The sequence below is a fragment of the Chamaea fasciata genome, unplaced genomic scaffold (genome assembly GCF_029207755.1).
Source record: "Chamaea fasciata isolate MVZ Bird 193981 ecotype frontalis unplaced genomic scaffold, bChaFas1.0.hap1 SCAF_7, whole genome shotgun sequence".
NCBI classification, from domain to species: Eukaryota; Metazoa; Chordata; class Aves; order Passeriformes; family Sylviidae; genus Chamaea; species Chamaea fasciata.
In genome coordinates, this window is record NW_027094092.1 from 57873157 (window position 1) to 57892923 (window position 19767).

A 19767-nucleotide genomic window follows, 5' to 3' on the forward strand; every position below is an offset into this window, starting at 1 on the left:
AGAGACTGCATGGCAGAGGAGGAGGCAAAGGCAGGATCCATCCATTTTTTTGTGCATTGTTCACCTGTGTGGGCCTTTGCATGCTGTTTCCTCTCCCTCCCCGCCAAAGCTTTTCTTTGGGGGTAATTTAAGAAAGGAAGATTAAAAAACCCTGTTTCTTGGAATGCATTTCTCCCGTCCCCAGGCGTCTCACCCTGAAAGCATCCAGGATACAGGTCCTCCCTTTCCCACCTCACAGCTCATTCCCAAAGCATCCGCCCTTGCCCTTAGCGGCGTCATTCCTCATCCTCGACTCTCTCCGTCGGGATATCGCTGGCATGGTTTCCTACCTTTTCGGGCTTTAGGGAAGCCGGGTGACGGTGCCTCGGCGCCCGCCGGGGCTGGCGAGGGTTTGCAGGTGGTGGCTTTGGGCTCCCGGGTGCCTCCTGCCCACGGACACACCCAGAGCCGGGCTTAGCCTTGTGGCACACAAAGAAAACGCAGCTTCGGCAAGGAGGGCGACAGAGCCGGGGATGGCCCCCCGCTTCCGACTTTGCTCTGGGGTTGTTGCTTTTTTTAAAAAAAAACCCCAGAATAATCCTTCCGTGATGCTCCCGAGCACTACTCGTTCCGGGGGGTATAAAATATTGCGGTGATGTTGTCTCGCTGCCGCGTAGGCGAAGGGAACAATGGCATCTCCCTTTTTTTGGGGGTTGATTTTCAGCGTATTTTGAGCGGGTCGGTGTCTGCGCTGGGTGGGGCTGGCCACCTTCCCGGGTGTCTTGGACAGGCTTTTCAGCCATTTTTAGTCGGCTTCACACTTCCCAGCCAGCATCCAGCCTTTGTTTTGATAAAAGGCAGTCTCTGTGACGCTGCTCGGTGGGCAGATTAGAGGGAGAAAAGCCAGCGGCTGATCCTGCCCGGGCAGGCTGGGGCTGCTTCGGGCAGGCTTTGTTTGGATGTATTTTTTTATTATTTTTAATTTTAAGGTGCATGTTTACGCTGAACAGTCAGTCCGTGGTGCTGATGCTCACAGCAGGGTCCCTGGGAGAGAGATTACTCCATAGCATCATCTCGTTAAAGGGTTCAGGATGCTGGCAGACTTAGTTTCATAAACGCAGCTCGATGCAACAGAAGCTGGAAAACCTTCCTAAAGTGTTTTTTTAGGGAGGGGTGGGGTTGGAGAGACCTTTCAGACGCTTGTCTCTAGGGAGCTTGATATTTTTGCAATCTCAATTCAGCATCTAATTGTATTTAGGAAGTGAGGGGGTTTTTTTTTAAGGAAGATGAGTAGCTGGAAAGTAAACATGCACCTGTTAAATGCCAAGCTCCAGCAGCTCCGGCTTTCCACACCGAAATGAAGGGCAAGGCTTTTCCATGCGTTTGTGGGATTCATTAAGCTTAGAAGCAAGCCACAACCAAACTTCAGGGTCTTTTCATCTGAGCTTTGCAGATGAACTTCCTCTTAGGGTGGGGTTTGCGTTTGGGTTTTTCTTCAGAAATCCTTGGTATTTTGCTGATTCTTATAAAAAACATTGACTTGCTGAGTCAGATTGCTGAACCACCTGTTTTTAGAACCAAACTGAGTCTTTTCCTTTTCATCAGAAAAAAAAAATCATAAAAAAGGAATAATGAAGGGCATGCTGCTATTGTTTAATTAATAATTAATAATAATAGTGAGGTTTCTCTCCTTCAGTGCTTTCCTTTTTGAAAGTGGGGTAGATTTGATGAAAATTGAATGGCACAATATGTCCCATGTTGGTTTGAAAAAAAATCCCAGGTCTGAAAAAATCAACGCAGTTAAAATAAATCACTTGCCTCACTTCCACAGAATTTGCATATTTTTTCTTTTCCTTGGGTTGTGCTTTATCATTCCAAAATGGTCCTGCAGAAAACATGAAATAGCCATAGAATATTATTTCTGTCATCAAAATTCTTTGATCAGTCCCAGATAAAATAGAGGAAATTTAAAATTCAGGAGAATGAAGACTAAAGACGATTCATTGATTCCTTTAGTATCTATTATTCATGTTGTCTCTGTCTCAACCTGGAATATCAGTTGTGTGCAAATCTGGAGTTGTATAATTTTGCCAGCTTGATTGTCAGTGGAATTATGGTTCCTTCCTGAAAAGTCTGGAATGTGTCTGTGAGTGTAACAGATGCAGAGAGAAACCTCAGTAAATACAGAGCATATTTTTATGGAGATTATGGAGATGTAACAGTGAGGGTAGCAAGAGTTTTGATTACCCTACAAACCAAGCCTGCAAGTAGCTGTATCATTGAATTGATCCTGTAGTACTTAGGAGTGGTGTAAAATTGGGTGGGGATCATGAGAAGCTGCAAAGACCCTATGGTGAAGCTTTGACTTTGCCCCACTCATTCGAGGTGCTGTTGTTTCCCTTGCAGTGAATCAACTGCTGCTGCTGCTGCACGCATTTAGAAATATTGGGTTTTACCTGCCCATCCTGCAGGTACAGCAGGATTAGAGCAAAGGTAGATCATGATCCAACCCTTGGGTGAGCAGGACAGTAATTCGCCCCTGCTGGGCATCTTCTGCTTCATTCAGAATATTAACATGGGTGGCTTTGGGGAATTGCAGCGACTTCCACGCCCAAGTCATCTCCGCACTGGAAGGTGATGCATTTGAAGCAGGCTGGGATGGAGCCCTGCATAATGCATGAGCGTGAGGAGAAATGTCCCCCCTGGGCGTGCTGGTGGCTGTGGGCCTTGGAGGAGCAGCCTGCAGCCTGTGCCAGCCGTGTGTGTGACACGAGGGTGTGACAGAGTGTTCAGCTTCCCTCCGGGAGCTGGTGGGCAAGGGCAGCCTGCAGCCTCAGGTGAAGGAGCAGGTCCCCCTGCCTTCCCCAGGGACTCAGCTCAGCAGGACTCAGGTTCACACCCTGCTAGAGGGGTTCTCTGAATTAGGAAGGACATAAAACCACAGAATATCCTGAGTTGGCAGGGTCAAGGTTTGTTAAAGTCCAGTTTCTGGTCCTGCACAGGTCACCCCAACAATCCCACCCTGTGCCTGAGGGCATTGTCCAAACACTCCTTGAACTCTGTCAGGTTTGGTGCTCTGACCCCTGCCCTGGGGAGTCTGTTCCAGTGCCCAGCTGCCCTCTGGGTGAAGAACCTTTTCCTGATATCCAACCTAAACCTTCCCTAACACAGCTCCAGCCATTCCCCCCAGACCTGTCACTAGGCACCACAGAGAAGAGATCAGGAGATCAGTGCCCAGGTTTGCACCTCAGCTTGGAGGAGTTATTTGGTGTCAGTACACTGGTCCTCGTGAATATTCCCTTTCCCACTCTTCCTTCTACATCCCAGCTCTTGGCTGGTCATAAGTGTCAGGCTTGCTCCTGCAGCTTCAATCTTCTGCAGGACTTATTAAAAAAGAAAAATGTAAAGATCCAGAGACACAGGCCCATGAAGTGTTCATAGAAATGATCCTAAATATTCCCCACACTATAATTATAACTTAATGTGGGAAAGGACTGCAGACTTCATCAAATCCATCTAGTTGACATAACTCTGCTGGGACTGCAGTTATTGATTATCATTTTCTTGGCAGCTGTTTTCAGATAGCCAACTTCCTTGCTTGACTGTTACACCCATTGGTTTCCAAAGGGTGATGGGATGCTGCAGCAACTGTTCATGGCCATGTTCCTCACTTTAAGACTGATAAAGAATTTCGATGGCAATAATACGGTTGCATGCTGTTAATCTGTAATCTTATTGACAGTTGTGAAGTCTGCCTAATTACAGCGTTATAATGAGAATGAAACTTCAGCTAGTTGGTACCTTCAGTGCTTTACTGAAAATATTGTGCGCTGGTCTCTCAGCTGGGATCCACTTGATAAAGATCTGCCCCAGTATTTGGTCCTTACGTTGGATCTTGGTAGGGCTAAAACTTTGGTACTGACTCAACACCTACTGTAACAGATTTAGCTCATAGTTTCATAAAACTATACCAAATTATGGGGAGTTTATTTCTTAATTTCACAGACGATTTCCTGTGAAGTTTGAAGGAAATTTGTCAAGATTGATTACCACTTTCAGACTTGCTTTTTTAAATTTTATTTTATTTTATTTTATTTTGGTATCAATTCTTCTTCCAGCTCATTCCTGTTGATAGAAAAAAAAAAATCAGTGAGAAAATGTGCTCTGCACACCCGCTGTGCCATGCCACCACTGAATCACAGAATGGTTTGGGATGGGACTTTAAAGACCACCCAGTTCCAACCTCCCTTCCATGGACAGGATTCCTTCCACCAGACCAGGTTGCTCAGAGCCATGTCTTTTAATAACTGATGGACAATATTCTTTCATTGCCAGAACAAGGTGAAAACTCCCCCAAAGTAAGAGCTTATTGAGGTATTCCCTGAGGATTAATTTAAACTCCATCAGGGTGGTGATGGGGGGGCAATAGCTGAAGGCAGTATTGGAGGGCTGCTTTTGTTTTCATTAGGCCTTTGGGAAGCAAGTTCTGGTGAGGTTTTCATGATCTCAGAAGAGGTACTTCCTCCACATCATATTTAATTATAAATAACATAGGTCTGAACCACTCATTTTGAAAATCTGCAGATTTTTGAATGTTTGGATAGAGTCTGAGAGAGAGTCCAGGTCTATTCCTTTGGTCCAGGAGCATCTTGGGAAAATCTGAACATATCCATAGCATTACGTGCACTCAGAGCCTGCATTCAGGGGCTCTGCTTGGTCTCCTTGGTTTCTGCCCACTTAAGGTGAGAGCCGTAACATCCTCCCCAGAAACTGGCCAAGGCAGGCAGTGATACAGTTTGCTGAGCAGGAATTGTGTGTTTCTCCTGCTCAGTCCTGATCTGAAAGCATCTCTCAAATGAACATGAAAATGACAACAGCGTAGTCATTATTAGCAGCGCCAATCACATAATAATTAATAATTAATGATAATAAATGCTACGATAGACTTGTGTGTGGTGTGGTTGCAGGATTGATTCTTTACTGACAATCCTCTCCTGTCTACCCAAGCCTACTCTGGTGCCTCACATAAGGCAATCCATCAATACTTTTTTGCTCACACCTTGATCTTGCAGATGTTATAGGGCATAACATGGAGGGCATCCTATATCAAGGTTTTCCTTCTCCGTGATCCCAGTCTTGTTCCAGGTCTCCTCTCATCAGACTCTGGGGACTAAAAAGGTCTGAATTTTCAAGTTAAGCCTTGAAACAGGTGGATGATAAAGTTATAAAGCTGAACTGAGGGCAGGAAGTTAATGGTCAGAGTGTGTACAAGAGGTAGAGGTACGGAGAGATTCCTCAAGGCTGGAGATGAAGGATCAGATGTGCTGCCTCATGGAACAGCACAGATATTCTCTCTTGGCTCTGCTGTTCATCACAGCAGTCTCCTGAAGGCAGCAGACTGCTCATTAAACTGTGTATCCATCTGTATTACGTTAGAATCAAATCTGTTGTGGGGAGGGGAGCAATGTCCACATTGGATCCTCCATTGGAGAGGAGAGGGAAAGGCTGGTCCTGCAGCCTGTGGTAAAACCTGCACACTGGGCTTGCTTTGAGTGTGAGCAGTATTTATTTCTACTCAAAACCTACAGCAGTGTCTCATTTGTTGTCAAATATTTTTGTGACAGTGCTATAAACAAGATTGTTTTTCCTAAATTGTGTTTCTTGGGTTTTTTCGCTCCCAGAAGGTCTGATAAATGCCTTATGAAGTCATTTATATTTATGAAGTTGTAATATTACACAGTGTACAGAAGTAAATGCTGTGTACAAAGAGGTTTTTCTCACTTCTCCTAAAAACTATTATTAGGTAGGAAGTGAAGCAGTACTACCCATTAACTTTACCTCCTTAGCAGGCCTGGTGGTACCTCCACGGTGGGAAGGGCAGCTTGATCCCTTCCAAAGTTGTTAGTAGTGTTATACAGAGCATACAACCTTTTATATAATTATTTAGGCCCATGGGCTTCATTTGAAAGCTGAGTACCAGGGGTTTGCTCACACTTTTTGTACTAACTTCCGTGGAAGTGCTGCTTTTTGCATGATCATTTCACACAGTTGTCGCAGTAGAGGAAAAATTTGCCAAGTGAGAAGGAGAGAGCAGAGATTTTCAGGGGAGAAGGTGTGAAAGCTTTGAATTGTCCAGTTTCTGCTTGGTTGATCATTAATTTCCATTCTAAAATGCTTTTCTTTGAGACATGGCATGGAAAGATCCCCATTTTTCCTACAAAATTATTTTTGGAAATCATAACAATTCAGGAGGACATTTTGGCTACAGCTTGGTTTGGATCCTGTATTCTCCCTCTGGGATCCCTGCTCAGGAGGCTGGACCTGCAGCTGCCCCACACCACGAGGCTTCTGGGCACCACGAAAATCCCCAGTGTTTCCAGATCCTAACAAGAATGGATTCAAGAGCATTCTTAATCAGTCTGCCTTGGCACTGCCCTTTCCAGCCCCCATATTTGTCTTCTGGCTTTTTTGATACCAAGCACTGAGGAGCAGAAGCATTTTCGGCTGAAAGCCTTGGTAAGAGCTGTGGGAGCTTTTGGGCACCAGTGAGCCATTACTTGCTGCCACAAGCACCGCCTGCTGCTGCTGTTTCTTATATTTGTGAGGTTTAATTTTAGCTTGCCCCACAAACATGGGTATTTACCGGCTGTTCATATTAACAGGTGGTTTCTTGTATCACAGAGTTCACCTTTGCTAGTCTGTGACTTGGCCCTGAGTGCAGGATCCCATTAGTTTGGTCAGATGAGGTTCTGCCATAAAAGTATGGCTTTAAAGCACTATTTTATGGCACCTTTGAAAAATCTTGCAACTCGAAGACTGCTTGAGTAACATTTTGCAAGTTCTGCTGTGTGGTAAAAAGCACAAGCAGGCGACACCTGCAGATAAACAGCTCATCAGACACGCTTCTCCAGAAACATTCTTCAAAGGCAGTGCCAGTGACCTGCAGTGCTGCTGTCTTAAAGATGGCTGGTAAGTCTTCCTTAATAAATGCAAATAGTTTTGAGTCTGAGGCAGTTCTGGCAAAACGCAGAGTCCTTTTATACCTCCACAAATGACTCAGACCTTTTGGTGAGTTGTACTGCTAAGAGTGCAAAGTGAGTGATGTTGCTTCCCTCCTTCCAGGAGGCTAAAGGGAGACCGTGGAAAGGACAGCAGAACAGCTTCTGCATGTTAATGGGCATGGGCAGGATTTTACAGTAGTGATTTTCAAAACAGAAGGAGGCTGACCCTCAAGTGAGGCCAAGGCTGTTTTCAATACCCAAGCCCCTTTTACAAACCCTCGCTGCAAACTGGGTGGTTTGAAGTTGGCGTTTTGGCTCTCGGAAGTGGATGTGGCTTAGCCAAACAGACTGAGCCCCTGTCCAATTGCATGCACATCACACATCGACAGCCTCACGTGGCACCAGCCTCCTGCCTCATGAATATTCAGTGTGCATTGCTCAGAATTGTGCCATTGTGGTGGGGTCTGGGCTGCGCCCTGCACACACACACCCCTTCCCAGTAAAACGCCCAGACCCTGCACCACACTGGGACCTTTTATCCTTTCCCTTCTGATTGACCAAAGCAGTCAATTATGATGTGGTTAATTCATGCTGTCAGGTATCCTCTTGTCCTTCTGTTTATCTGGGGAATGCTGTGCCCACCTTAGAGCTGGGCTGGAGGCTCTCTCAGCCTGGCTGAGCATGGAGCTGGCGCGTGCTGGCGAGTGGCTCTGCAGAGGAGTGTGTGTGTGTGAAAGCTGTGGCTCCAGCACAGCTCCTGGCCCTGTCATCCTCGTTCCCACTGAGTCCCCATGTGCTGGGGAGGCTGCTCTGAGCCTGGCTGGTTGTCTCTGCAGTGTGCCAAGGGAGGGGTACAGGCAGCTGCCCCTCAGCAAAGGCTCAGGCACTGATTATGCTTAGCGACCTGTTGGAAGATATTAAACCCGTGGGGTCAGAGGGTGTTTGGGAGGAGTTGTTTGGTATCCTAATCAGTTTTACGTGAATATAGGGTGAGATAAAACTCAAAGCAGACATAAAAATGTGGTGGAGAACCTCATCTTTAATTTTCATTCCTGTTTAGAATAAAAAAGAAAGGGTGTGAGGAAGGTTGATGCAAATCTGGGTTCACCTGGTGGTCAATGAGAAAAATTCTCATTTGTTTGCCCCTTGGTCTCTATTTACAGCACCAGACACTGACGTGACAGGTACTTTGGCTCTGATGAAAATGGTTACAGGAGAAAACGGCACTCTGAGGAAGCCAGGCAAAGGATCCCAGCTGGGGCATTCTGCACCCAGAGCGCCTCTCCCTGCTTTTAAGTGAGATTTGTTTGCGTGAAGAAATGTAGGAGAAAAATGTGTTTGACTACTGCCTCAGCAAGGAGGCATTTCTTTACCAACAGGGTGGTCAAACTCTGGAACTGGCTTCTAGAGAGAGTATCAATGCCCCAAACCTGTCAGTGTTCCAGAGGCATTTGGAAAATGCCCTCAAAAACATGCTTTAGCTTTTGGTCAGCCCTGAATTGGTCAGGCTGTTGGAGTAGGTGCCTCACAACTTAAATAGTCAATCCTATCCTATCCTATTCTCTCCATTCCATTCCAATAATATAAAAAGCCTTTGAAGTGACTGAAGCTGCAACTGAAAGAGAAAACATGGCTCTGACAGGTGTAGCTCAGGTGTTTTTAGCAGCATCTAAATTCCAGGGGAATTGTTACAGCTCAAATCCCTGAGGCCTGTCAGCCAAAGTCTTCCCAAGTCTCCACTGATTTCTAGCTCTGGATTCTTCTTCTTCCCCTTCCCTGCCCAAGGAGCTGTGAGATTTACCTCCCTCCTGTATCACCTTTTGCAAAGAGGTTTGGCTCAGCCCCTTCTCCTTAGGGGAAAGGAGGAGGAATGGCTACAGGAGCATCAAATCCCACCCGAGCAGCTGGACAGGGCAGCAGTGCTGCAGCTCCCTGTCCCTTGGAGGGAGATGAGGAGAAAACAGATGTTCTTCCTGCCCTTGAGAATCCTGACTGACCTGGCAGGCCATGGGTGAGGGAATGTGCTCCCAGGCTGGACCTGGGCACTGAGAGAGCCATGTAAAAATCATTGAACTCGTCTCTCTTTTCTATGCTGAGATTTTCCAACTAGCAGTTGGCACTTTTTTTTTTTTCCATGCACATGGGAATATTTGCCTCAGGTCTAAAAGACACAGGATCCCTCTCTCCCAGGTCTCCTTTGGCTGGAGAAAGAGGCCAGATGCTTTTTCATCTCCTCCCTGGCGCATGCACTTGTTCCCAGAACTGTGTCACTTGGCCTCTGTCCATCTCACTCTGATCCTTTCCTTACCTGATACAGCTGAGTAAATATCCCAGTCATTCCATGGCAGGAACAGATGACTTTCAGGACATACACGTACCTGGTCAAGTCTGTCTCGAGTAACCCAGCATCTTCCCTTTTAAGAAAATGCAGTTTGGCATCTCTGCATGAGAATGCGGCCCCACTGCCAGTCTGCAGGAGTATGAGTTTGAAGATCATCAGAAGAAAAAGGCTTAGTTGGCCATTTTGGATCTTATCATTAATTGGGATAAGGGATAATTGGACTCAGGGGACTCTATTGGAGTTCAGTTTGTAGTTTTTGGCTCAGTTCTCATTTGTTTGCCTCTCTACTGCCTGTGTCCCAGGAAGTGTTTTCCCCTGGCAGGTGTCCTTCTTCTGCCATCAGCAGATGATGTGCCACGTACACCAGCTCACTTGTGCTTATTTAATTTAATGTTAAGGTTTTGTGTAATAGAAAACTTAAGTATCCCTAAGTCAGATTTGTGTACATTTCCAGTACTGTCCTCTGTCAGAATAATTTTTGAGCACAGAAAATACCAGGTTGTGAGTCATCACAGAATCTTAGAATGGGTTGGGTTGGAAGGAACCTTAAAAATCAGCTCATCCCATTCCTCCTGCCATGGGCAGGGTCACCTTCCAGTTGTTCCAAGCCCCATCCAGCCTGGTCTTGAACACTTCCAGGGATGGGGCAGCTCCAGCTTCTGTGGGAACCCTGTGCCAGGGCCTCACCACCCTCACAGAAAATGTAATACCTCCTGTCCAAATGCTCAGTGGTGACAGCACCCTGTCGTTGTGCTGCAGGATTTTGAAGTACCTTTACTGAAAAAGAATATGAAAAATGGCCAAAGCCACATGCCTGTGTTGTGGATGCCATTTTGCGAGGACGGTTTGCAAGGATGGAGTTGCATGCTCCAGCACCTCATCGCTGTGAGCAATCTTTGGAGCTCCAGCTGTGTCCTGCCATACAGCTGTGTCTGCTGCTAAACCTCCCCATCCAGGTGCTCTGAAAATGCTGGAACTGAATTTTGGAGCATTCCCCACTCCCTGCCCCGGGGTTTCTGCAGGAAGCAGGCATGGGCATATATCTGTAAAAGACTGGTCCCTGTTTTGTGGGGTCAGCCCCCAGGATCCCAAAACGGGCGCCAAGGTCACTTGTCCCGTGGCTTCCATACAGCCCATAGGATCCAGTCCTGTGTGCTCATGATCACAGGTCTGGTGCTGAACACTTACAAGTACTAAAAGGTTATTTTGTAGTGAATAGTGATGGAGAATATAATTGGATGTGAATGGTGCATGAAGAGAGGAGTGCTCAGTAATACAGCAGCAATTTTTGCATTCAAGCCCATCTGTAAGGCAAGGCTAATATGTGTAATAGTAATGAGTAATATAACTCATTGACTCAAGGCAAGCACGCCATGATGACTCAATTTTTGGAGATTAGATGGTAAGGACTAAGAGGCTGGATTAATTTTGTTTCTTTTAGTATGGGTGACTTTTTTTTTTTCCCCCCTGACAGATTGCAGTTTTCCTGAATTTACTCTTTGTTCAGAATGATTTGACAAGTGGCATCTCTCAAATCTGTTTGGCTGGCGGTGTGTTCAAGCTGTTCTTGAGGACTTGTGCAGTGTGTGAAATTAAAGCTGTTTTTTGTCATGAGCACGTTCTCTGGCTGGATGAAGAGTCCTCTCAGAAACAGGTTGTGGGTGTAAACAGATTAAATTCACCTTTGTAGACTGGATATTCCACAATACTTTTGTAAAATTTTGCTATTTTAGCAGCTGTCTCCGATGCTAAAATTTTTTGCTGGAGAGGTTGAAATAAAATACACAAAGTGGGTGGAAAAACACAGTAAATGTTAACTGCTTTACAAATGTAAAATTCACTAGTTGAAAATGGTCTTATGCACTTGTTTTGTTCTAACCAGCACCTCCCATGGACAGGGGAAGTTATATAACAAGCAGAAAGCCTTTTTTTTTTTTTTAAGTATTTCTGAGACAGTTGGATTGAATTGCAAGAGAGATTTATTCTGTCTTTGAAGGCCTTATCTGAGAAATGGTTTCCTACTCATGGACCTGTTAAGCAGTAGTAAAACCAGAAGTCTTTTCCTATCTCCAAACTTACGAAATAACAAAATGAAATTGTCAAAACTTTGAATGGGAAAGTGGTTAATTGTGGCCAGCCCCAAACTTTCTCATTCCCTTATCAACAGCCAAAACTGGAAAACGCTTCGATCAAGCATTTGGCATTTGAACTTGTGGGGAAAAAAAAAAAAAAAATTGGAATTTTCAGACTAAATGCAAGGTAGGTTGAAATCTTCCGTACGGCCCTAGCAACAACACAAACCCCAGCTCGCACTTGTCTTGCTGCTGCAAGAGACCCACCCACCGTGCTGCGGTTGGAGATACTCACCCATCTTACCTAACCCAAGGAAAACAAGGATTTCAAGTAGGTCATGGGCTGCAATTTCCTCAGCGCATCGCTCCAGCCCCTTCGCTGCTCCTGCTTGAGGAGCTCCTGTTGCTGCTGCTGTGAGCAGAGATGTGGGAAACACTAAAAGTGAAAAGGATTTTTAGGAGCTGAAAGAGCGGGCCTCAGATAGAAAAAGCTGAGAACTCAGAATCTGCTGCAACTAAAAAGTTTGAAACTAGGAAAGATACAGTAGTATAGCAAACAAGGACATGGGAAACAAAGGCTGAGTTTCTAGGTTTGGCTTGAGTAAATCTTAACACTGCAGAAAATACATCCCTGACAAGATAGTAGAAGGTTTTAAGCTTAAAAATGGAATGTTGTTTATTGCTGATAGAAAGCAAGCATTGTTTGAAGCAGGTGTACGTGTGCTGTCTGTGATTGGTTAGAACAATTGTCTGTAAGCTTTAACAGTATGTTATTGGCTGAAAAACTTTTAAAATGCTCTGTGATGGAGAAATTTGGGGCTGCTGCTGGCAGGCTGTGAGCTGTTGCTTTTTCCCAATTGTGTCCTACCCCTGTAATGAGACTGATACTTCATTAAAGATTGAGAACAGCTACCCCAGGAGTCGCGGGGTACAGAGACATCCCTGCTGCCCTCGCCCTCCTGCGCGGGCTCCGAGGCTCACACAGTGCCCCACGGAAGGCTTTCCCGTTCCTGCCTTTAACAATTTGGTCTTCTCCCCCCAGCTATCGACCTGTTGTACTGGCGTGACATCAAGCAGACGGGGATTGTGTTCGGCAGCCTCCTGCTGCTGCTCTTCTCCCTGACCCAGTTCAGCGTCGTCAGCGTCGTGGCCTACCTGGCCCTGGCCGGCCTCTCGGCCACCATCAGCTTCAGAATCTACAAATCCGTCCTACAGGCCGTGCAGAAGACGGACGAGGGCCACCCCTTCAAGTGAGTGGCTTTTGTGCCACACGGAGTTCCCTTCTTGCTCATAAAGTGGGAAATAATAATATGTTCGCAGTGTATTGTAAGGTTCTGTCGGCTTAGATCCCGGAGAGAGAGAGAGAGAGCGAAACAACACCGCCGCAAAAATCGTCATCTTCTAAGACGTGGGATTCTTTTTTTTTCTCTCAAAAAGATACAGGAAATTTTAAGTAGACAAAAGGGGTTTCTTTAGAGCTAGTGGTAATACGTACCTGCAAGGGAAAAGAGCATTGTTTCTCATCATTACGATTTGGGATTGCTCAAATAACTGTTGCTGTAGGACACAAAAGAAAGATGAGACTCCAAATATTTCAGAAGGCAAAGAGCATAGAAAAAGAGCTTTATTGTCTAATTCTTACTACCTTTTATGAGGTGTTCTGATACAGACTTAACATGGTTGGTGAATAGGAATGACACCTCTCTAATCTCAATGGTTTAACTAGAGAAACAGCAAAACACCACCTGGAGAAAGATTGTTTGGAGAAAGGAGAGTTGTTTGCCAAGATTGTTTTGAGAAGAAGCTTTCTTGAAAAATTTTTCCTTGGGAAAAAGTTAGCAGCTGCTAGCAGGCTAAAATCTCTCAGACCCAGAAATACCAGGCCAACAAAATAACAATATGTAGAACTCTGGTTTCTTTGGAGGGCTTATAGCAAAAGTTTATTGAAAGACAGACTCTTTTATACAGTGTTCGGGTACAGTCAGTATGACTGGTCATTTAGAGCAACACCTCTTGATCATTTCTTACAAATAAACAACAAGTTAGAAAAACATCAGCTGCTAATGGTTTACTACCTTAACGGTTTCTCCCCTTCCAAGGATTGTTTTGATTCTTCTTTATGATTTCCCAGGCCACTGTGAGAAAGTTCTGTACTTGGCTTTCTCACAGGCCCAAGCTATTGTCTGGAGCCTAAAAATCTACATTCTGACCACTGTCAGTTCCCACAGTTTCTGAGGACAATCTATTGGGCATGGAAGGAAACTATTTGCATTTTTTTCTCCGGTAACCTGATATCTAAGTGGTGGTGCCAGTGCCAATGTACTCCCCACTCTCCACAGGATCTTGGGGGTTTGCTCCTTGAGAACAGTGATCCCTTCTCCTCTGCTGTGCCAACCATTTGGTAAAGCAGGTCATGGAACTGGTGTGGTCTACAAACACACACACACAGTAAAAAGGAACCTTATTGGGGTGCTGCACCTTCTGCTCCACTTGGGTCACTTCTGAGCAGCAACTCAGGATGGGGGGGTGTAGCTCAGAGAACAGTGCAGAAATTTGTGGGGAAATCTCTCAGATTTGTATCTACCTTTGGGTGGGAAAAAGAGAGAAATCCCATCAAAACCAGGCTCTGAGTGGGAAGAGGGCGAGGCTGGAGGCAAACAGCCCCAGCTCAGCATCACCCAGAGAGATGGGTCATGCAGGGTGAAGAGGTTGTGCTGGTGGCTCTGTGCCTGCAGGGAGGGGAACATGTTGCTCCAGCACAAAGAAACGAGATCTGGGAAAAAGGGAATGATGGGTAGATGGGAATGTGCGTGAAACTTCCCAGGTTTGTAACGGGACCTGTGTTTCTGGCAGAGCCTACTTGGAGATGGAGATGAATCTTTCACAGGACCAGATCCAGAAATACACAGATTGTCTCCAGCTATACGTCAACAGCACAGTCAAAGAGCTGAGGAGACTCTTTCTCGTTCAGGACCTCGTGGATTCTTTAAAAGTAGGATTGGTTTAAATATTTTTAACCCCTCTCTAGAGGATCAATCTACATTTCAAAGAGCTGCTTCCCATGTTGACAGGGTTGTCATGAAACCTAGTTTTGTGTAGCTCCAAATGTGAAAGCTGCTCTGCTTTTTGATTTAGAAAACTATTTCCAGCGCTTTAGAGGTTTGGTGTTTGAATGCATTGATAGATAATAGAGGATGTATAAATTTGTAGAACCAGCTTAGCTCCACCTCAGTTCTAGAAGCATCCCAGAATTATGCTTTTTATTGCTTTGCTATAAAATAATGTTCCCCTCTGTTAATCTGGATTTCCTCTGGTGGCATTTCGTGCTATGGAAGATCTTCTTTCACTCCCTGCTGAAATAACTATTGATTTTTAGCCTTACACTCAAGCAGGTGTTCTTTAGAGCAAAGGAAGGATCATTAAGAGAGCAGACATAGGTTAGGTTCCTAAATTAGTAAAGAATTTTAGGAAAATGTACCCATTTTTCAGTCTCTAGTGTTATCAGTCCCTGGGATTATCACTTCAGGGATCTGTTTAACCTGTTTGGGATGACCTCTGCCATCGTAAAAATTGGATGCAGTAATCTGCCTATGCCCTTCTCAATGTAGAGTTGCACATGGATGCAATTTAAGCCCTAAATAGACATGAAAGCTGAGCTGAGAGGGCGAGAAGCAGAATGGAGAATGGGGTTTATACACCTAGAAAATCTACCTAGTTCCTAATGTGCCTTAACCACTCCCTTCCACATTACAAAAGGCTAATGTGCTGTTATGTTAGCTAGTTAAGCAAACTACTTTCTTCTTATGCTGGCACTGAAGGTGATGTAATGATCCATCTTTAATTTAGTTTGCAGTACTAATGTGGCTGCTGACTTACGTGGGAGCCCTCTTCAATGGCCTGACTCTTCTGATAATGGGTAAAAATCAACATTTCTTTCAAAAATCTATTTTTAACCTGAACTCCCTCCGGATTTCCGCTTAGACAAAACAGCCTATCCCCGGCATGCCTTCCCCTCACTTAAACCACCAACATTTATTTCCCTTCCCAGTAAATATTAATTGTTCTGTTATGCTGTCCCTCCTGCTAGAGCTACTTTGCAGTTTATGGTTTTGCAGCTCCCAGTCCCAGAGCAGTGGGGGAAATTCCATATTTGGGAGGCTTGAGCAAAGTGCATTTTTAATACAGAGCTCCCTGGTGGATCAGCTGACCAAGTGGCACGATAATGTGTTTGCCACCAAAGTAGGTCTCTCCTCTGGAGGAATATGATCCGCAGGAACATAACGCTGTGCTCTTTTTCTCCTCAGCTGTGGTGTCTATGTTTACTCTCCCCGTTGTATATGACAAGTACCAGGTAGGTCTGTCTGCAGGGTGCATTTGGGGTGGCTTGGGTGGCTCTGCCTGGTTGTTGCCTCGTTGACCGGGTCTCCTCTTGCTCTTTGCAGGCACAGATTGATCAGTACTTGGGACTGGTGCGGACCCACATAAACACGGTCGTGGCAAAGTGAGTTCAACAGCTGGCTGTGTGAGGTTGTGGTGCCTTGGGGGTGGCTGGGTCCTGGCTGGTCCTGGGGACACCGTGTCCTATCAATGGTGTCCTCCCCAGATCCTGGAATGTGGGAGGTTGAGGGAGGGCAGATTCCTGGAGAAATACAGACCCTCCCAGCTGAGTGCAGGCTAAGGCACTCCGTCCTTCTCTCCCCTCTCTTGCCATCTGGGGGAATTGTGGACAGAGCAGCCCAGTCATGGACTGGTGTCCACACTGGTACCTGGCCAGGACGAACAGCAATGGATGAGTTCTCTTCCCCACTGGCCACTCCAAGACTGTTTTTTTGTATTCAGGGAGTTAATAGCATTAAGGAACAATTAGGACACCACCCTGTTACAGAAAGCACATACCTGGAAGCACCATCTTCTTTAGTGTTTTAAGCCCCCATGAAACAGGCAGAAGAACTGGGTGAAATTCTGAAATTTTGTACTGAAAATTTGGGGGTTTGACTCCATTCCTGGCTTTCTAACGACAATACACCATGGGGGAAATAATGTTGAGGGGAGAATATCACTGAATATATCCCAAGATTACATGAACCACCAAAAACCGGCCTGTAAGAACACCTAGATGGGCATCACTTTTGTTTCTCATGGCACTTTAATTCACTGAATTTGAAACAACACACTGACCATGGACTAGAGGTTATCCCTAGATAAAAGACCAAGTGGGGAACCAGTGAAATGGAATAACTGTCTCATCGTATAATATTTTCCTTTTTCTTCTTTATTTTTTAGGATTCAAGCTAAAATCCCAGGTGCTAAGAGAAAGGCAGAGTAAAGCAGACACCAAGAATTCATTGACAACAAGTAGTGCATAATGGGGAAATCTGGAGTGAAAACAGCTCTGTTCTTACACTTTACTGCAAATTTATCATTCTTTTTTTTTTTCTCGACACCATAATCTTAGAGACATAAAACTCGGAAGCAGTGCTTTTCCCCTGCTGCTTCTGCACTTAGAATATTTGCAATCACTTGTGTCAAGCACTAAAGTATAGTAAAGAGAAAAGTGTACTAGATGTGGTTTTTTGTGTTGCTTATAAAGTGCATGATGGTGAGAGCCTAAATAATATTGACCTCTTTATTTATTTTATTTTTTTTAGTGTTTTTCCTTCTTCTATTGGCATTGCTTCTATAACTTTTAATGTTACATGTGGCTAGGGGCTTTCCTGCTTAGCGCACTTGATGCAATAGTTAAAATTGCTTCTACGTCACTGGGTTGCTGGTTGGATTCATCTTTATTAACTATATAGAATTGTAGACTGATGTTTTAGTGTTTTCCAGCACAAATAAAATAAACAGTAATCGGTACTTATGGTAATCAGTTTTGTATAACTCAAAAAAAGAACAAAAAAAGAAAAAAAGGAAACAAAACCCAGTACTTTTGTCGTAAAGGATTGACAGGCTGATTTACATGTATGGTAACTGGAAAGTTCCAGCATGTTCAATTTATTACGATTTGTATTACATTCTCTGTAGTTCCTAATGGACTTAATTATGGACTCTGAATATTTGCACTTATGTACTTGATACCGAATGCAGAAATAAATGTTACTAAATGTAAAAAGTTCTCTTTCTTGTCACCACTGGGATTGCCTTGGCATTTGGGAGCTGGGGACATACTGTGCTAAAAGGAGCATTTTCCCTCTTTCTCCTCTGGACATCTGCACACACTTTGCCCTTACATCATGGTGCAGTCCAAGGAGTAGTACCTAACTAAGTAGTTCATCTAATATTTTTACATCTTGATGATCTTTCTTGGAACAAAAGGAAGATCTCTGCACACTGTTTATTTTTGTTGGTGGTGTAGCAAATATCAGGTACGTGAACAAGTGTCTCTTCCTGTGTTTGCTCACTGTGCAAGCCATGAGCAGCACAGCGCAAAGGGCTTTTCAGTTTCTTTATCACCAATTGCTCTCTTACCCAAAGCTGTTCTCTGAAATCTGCTTTAAACAGAATCCATATCAAATCCAGAGGCAGGGAGCTGAAACAAACATTTACTCTGGTTCAAAGATGGTTTTTAAAAATTGGAATTGGGTGTTTGAGAACCATCAGAGGAGAGAAACAGCTGTTGAACGTTATCCAAAGAGCTTCAAAACAAACAGTTGGTTAAGTGCTTGATTTGCCCATTTGTGGAACACACCTGTGGGTTTGTTGGGTTTTGTTGGTTTTTTTTTTGTATAAAAATGTCAACATCAAAGTATTATCAGCCAAATTGTTGATTTTTCTCTTTTTCAATCACAAAGGTTTTATGAAGAATTTATTTTTATACCAAGAACTGGATTTTGAAACACATAGCCCAACTTTTTAAATTTGAAGTCTTTCCTTAGACTCATTCATTAGTTCACCTTCGTCTCGGTTCCACATGGCCACAGGACACCTGTCCAAGGCCAGGCTGCAATTCTGTTTGAATCTAAATGTAAAACCCAAATGCACAGAAGGAGTTGGTAGAAACATTTCTAATGCTGTAGGCTAGTTAATTCTTGTGACAAGTCTCAAATACCCTTATTTTCATTTAAGCTTTTTATCTAAATGTTAAAAATAGTAGTTTGGGTTTTAAATGTCACCTGCAGCTAGATGGGAACATTTTTCTGCAATGAGAAACTGAATGTCTTAAAAGAATATATATTGGTTTTTGATCAAATGGACTATGTTTGCTTTAGCATGTGCAGTTTGCAGCCAGGAGTTAAAATTCAACATGAACCCCCAGCTTTAACTGCCTTGGAGTTCCCTGTGTCCCTGAGGAAGGGACTTCAGGCCATACAAAGCATCCTTGAGGGTAAAGATTGACCACCAGAATTCTGATTGCTTACAAGATGAGAGCGTGGGCCCAACATGGTAATTTTGAAAATGAGCTCATTTAATGTCCCATCCCCCTGGTCCCATAAACGTGTTCTTCCTTCACACCCCCAGTGAAATAATATCCAAGACTGGCCTTTTGCAATGCTGAACCCTAAGCACAATATAAAAGCTACATCTCCTGCATATTTGGAAATGAAGCAAAATAAACCTTCTGGAAGAGTACAAGTATTCTCAAGAGCCTAAATCAATAGAGACCAAGATTTCCATTCTTGTCTCCTCCAGCATCACCCTCTCCCAAGCCCCAATCCCAGTCCTCAGTCATCCTGATGGTACCCCTGCACACACACCTCTCAAACCCACATCCTTTTCTCACATCCCACCTTGCCAAGCAAACCTCCCAGCTTCCTCAGAGCTGCTCTGACTTTCCAAATATTTGTCAGGAAGTGCTGCTGAGCAGCTGGGGAGGCTTAACCTGGTGGGTGGGACCAACTGGGAGAGCCACGGTGGGATGTGGGAGAAGCAGAGGGTTTCAGGCAGGGTTTGAATTGCTGATGCTGCTCATGACCACCATCCCCTTACTGGGATCACAGCAGCACTTTCTGTGATACCTTTGAACATGGAAGCTTGGAGAAAGGCAACTTCTGCTGATTCCTGCTCCTGCTACACACCTGGCAAAAACAGAATCCTTGTGCATATGGGGAGTGAAGGTTTGTGGTACCCTTGGTGTCCCCGGTAAGTCTCATTCATAGAACAGCACTTTGTGGAGAGGTTGGACATCCATTTTTTGGTTTTCAGACAAGGGTAGGGGAAAATAACCGACACAGAGCTCTACTTGTTAAAATATTTTAGTGTGATTAAAGTAGATTGCTGAAGAAAGCAGAATAACACATTCATGAGCTGTGCTCTGAGATACACCAGCTGTGAAGACCTTTCCTTTCTGATCTTCATCTGCAAAGTAAAAAGCAGCAGTAGGAAAGCTGGACTAGTAAAAGCAGCAAACTTGTGGGCATGAAACCTGGGAAGTAGC

The 19767-nt window shown here is 44.5% G+C and overlaps 1 protein-coding gene across 4 annotated transcripts in view; it reads left to right on the forward strand.

Moving 5' to 3' along the window:
• The window catches only part of RTN1 (reticulon 1), a 117489-nt gene extending 99984 nt beyond the window's left edge, over positions 1–17505 (forward strand). For 3 of the 4 annotated variants that reach the window (XM_066189028.1, XM_066189030.1, XM_066189031.1), the window contains 6 exons: positions 12436–12643; positions 14247–14385; positions 15240–15309; positions 15698–15744; positions 15836–15894; positions 16677–17505. In XM_066189028.1, coding sequence (XP_066045125.1) covers positions 12436–12643; positions 14247–14385; positions 15240–15309; positions 15698–15744; positions 15836–15894; positions 16677–16719 — 566 coding nt within the window. In that variant the 3' untranslated portion in view covers positions 16720–17505. The remainder of the gene's footprint in view (positions 1–12435; positions 12644–14246; positions 14386–15239; positions 15310–15697; positions 15745–15835; positions 15895–16676) is intronic. The other variant, XM_066189029.1, reaches the window with a different exon arrangement.
• Positions 17506–19767: the final 2262 nt, after the last annotated feature.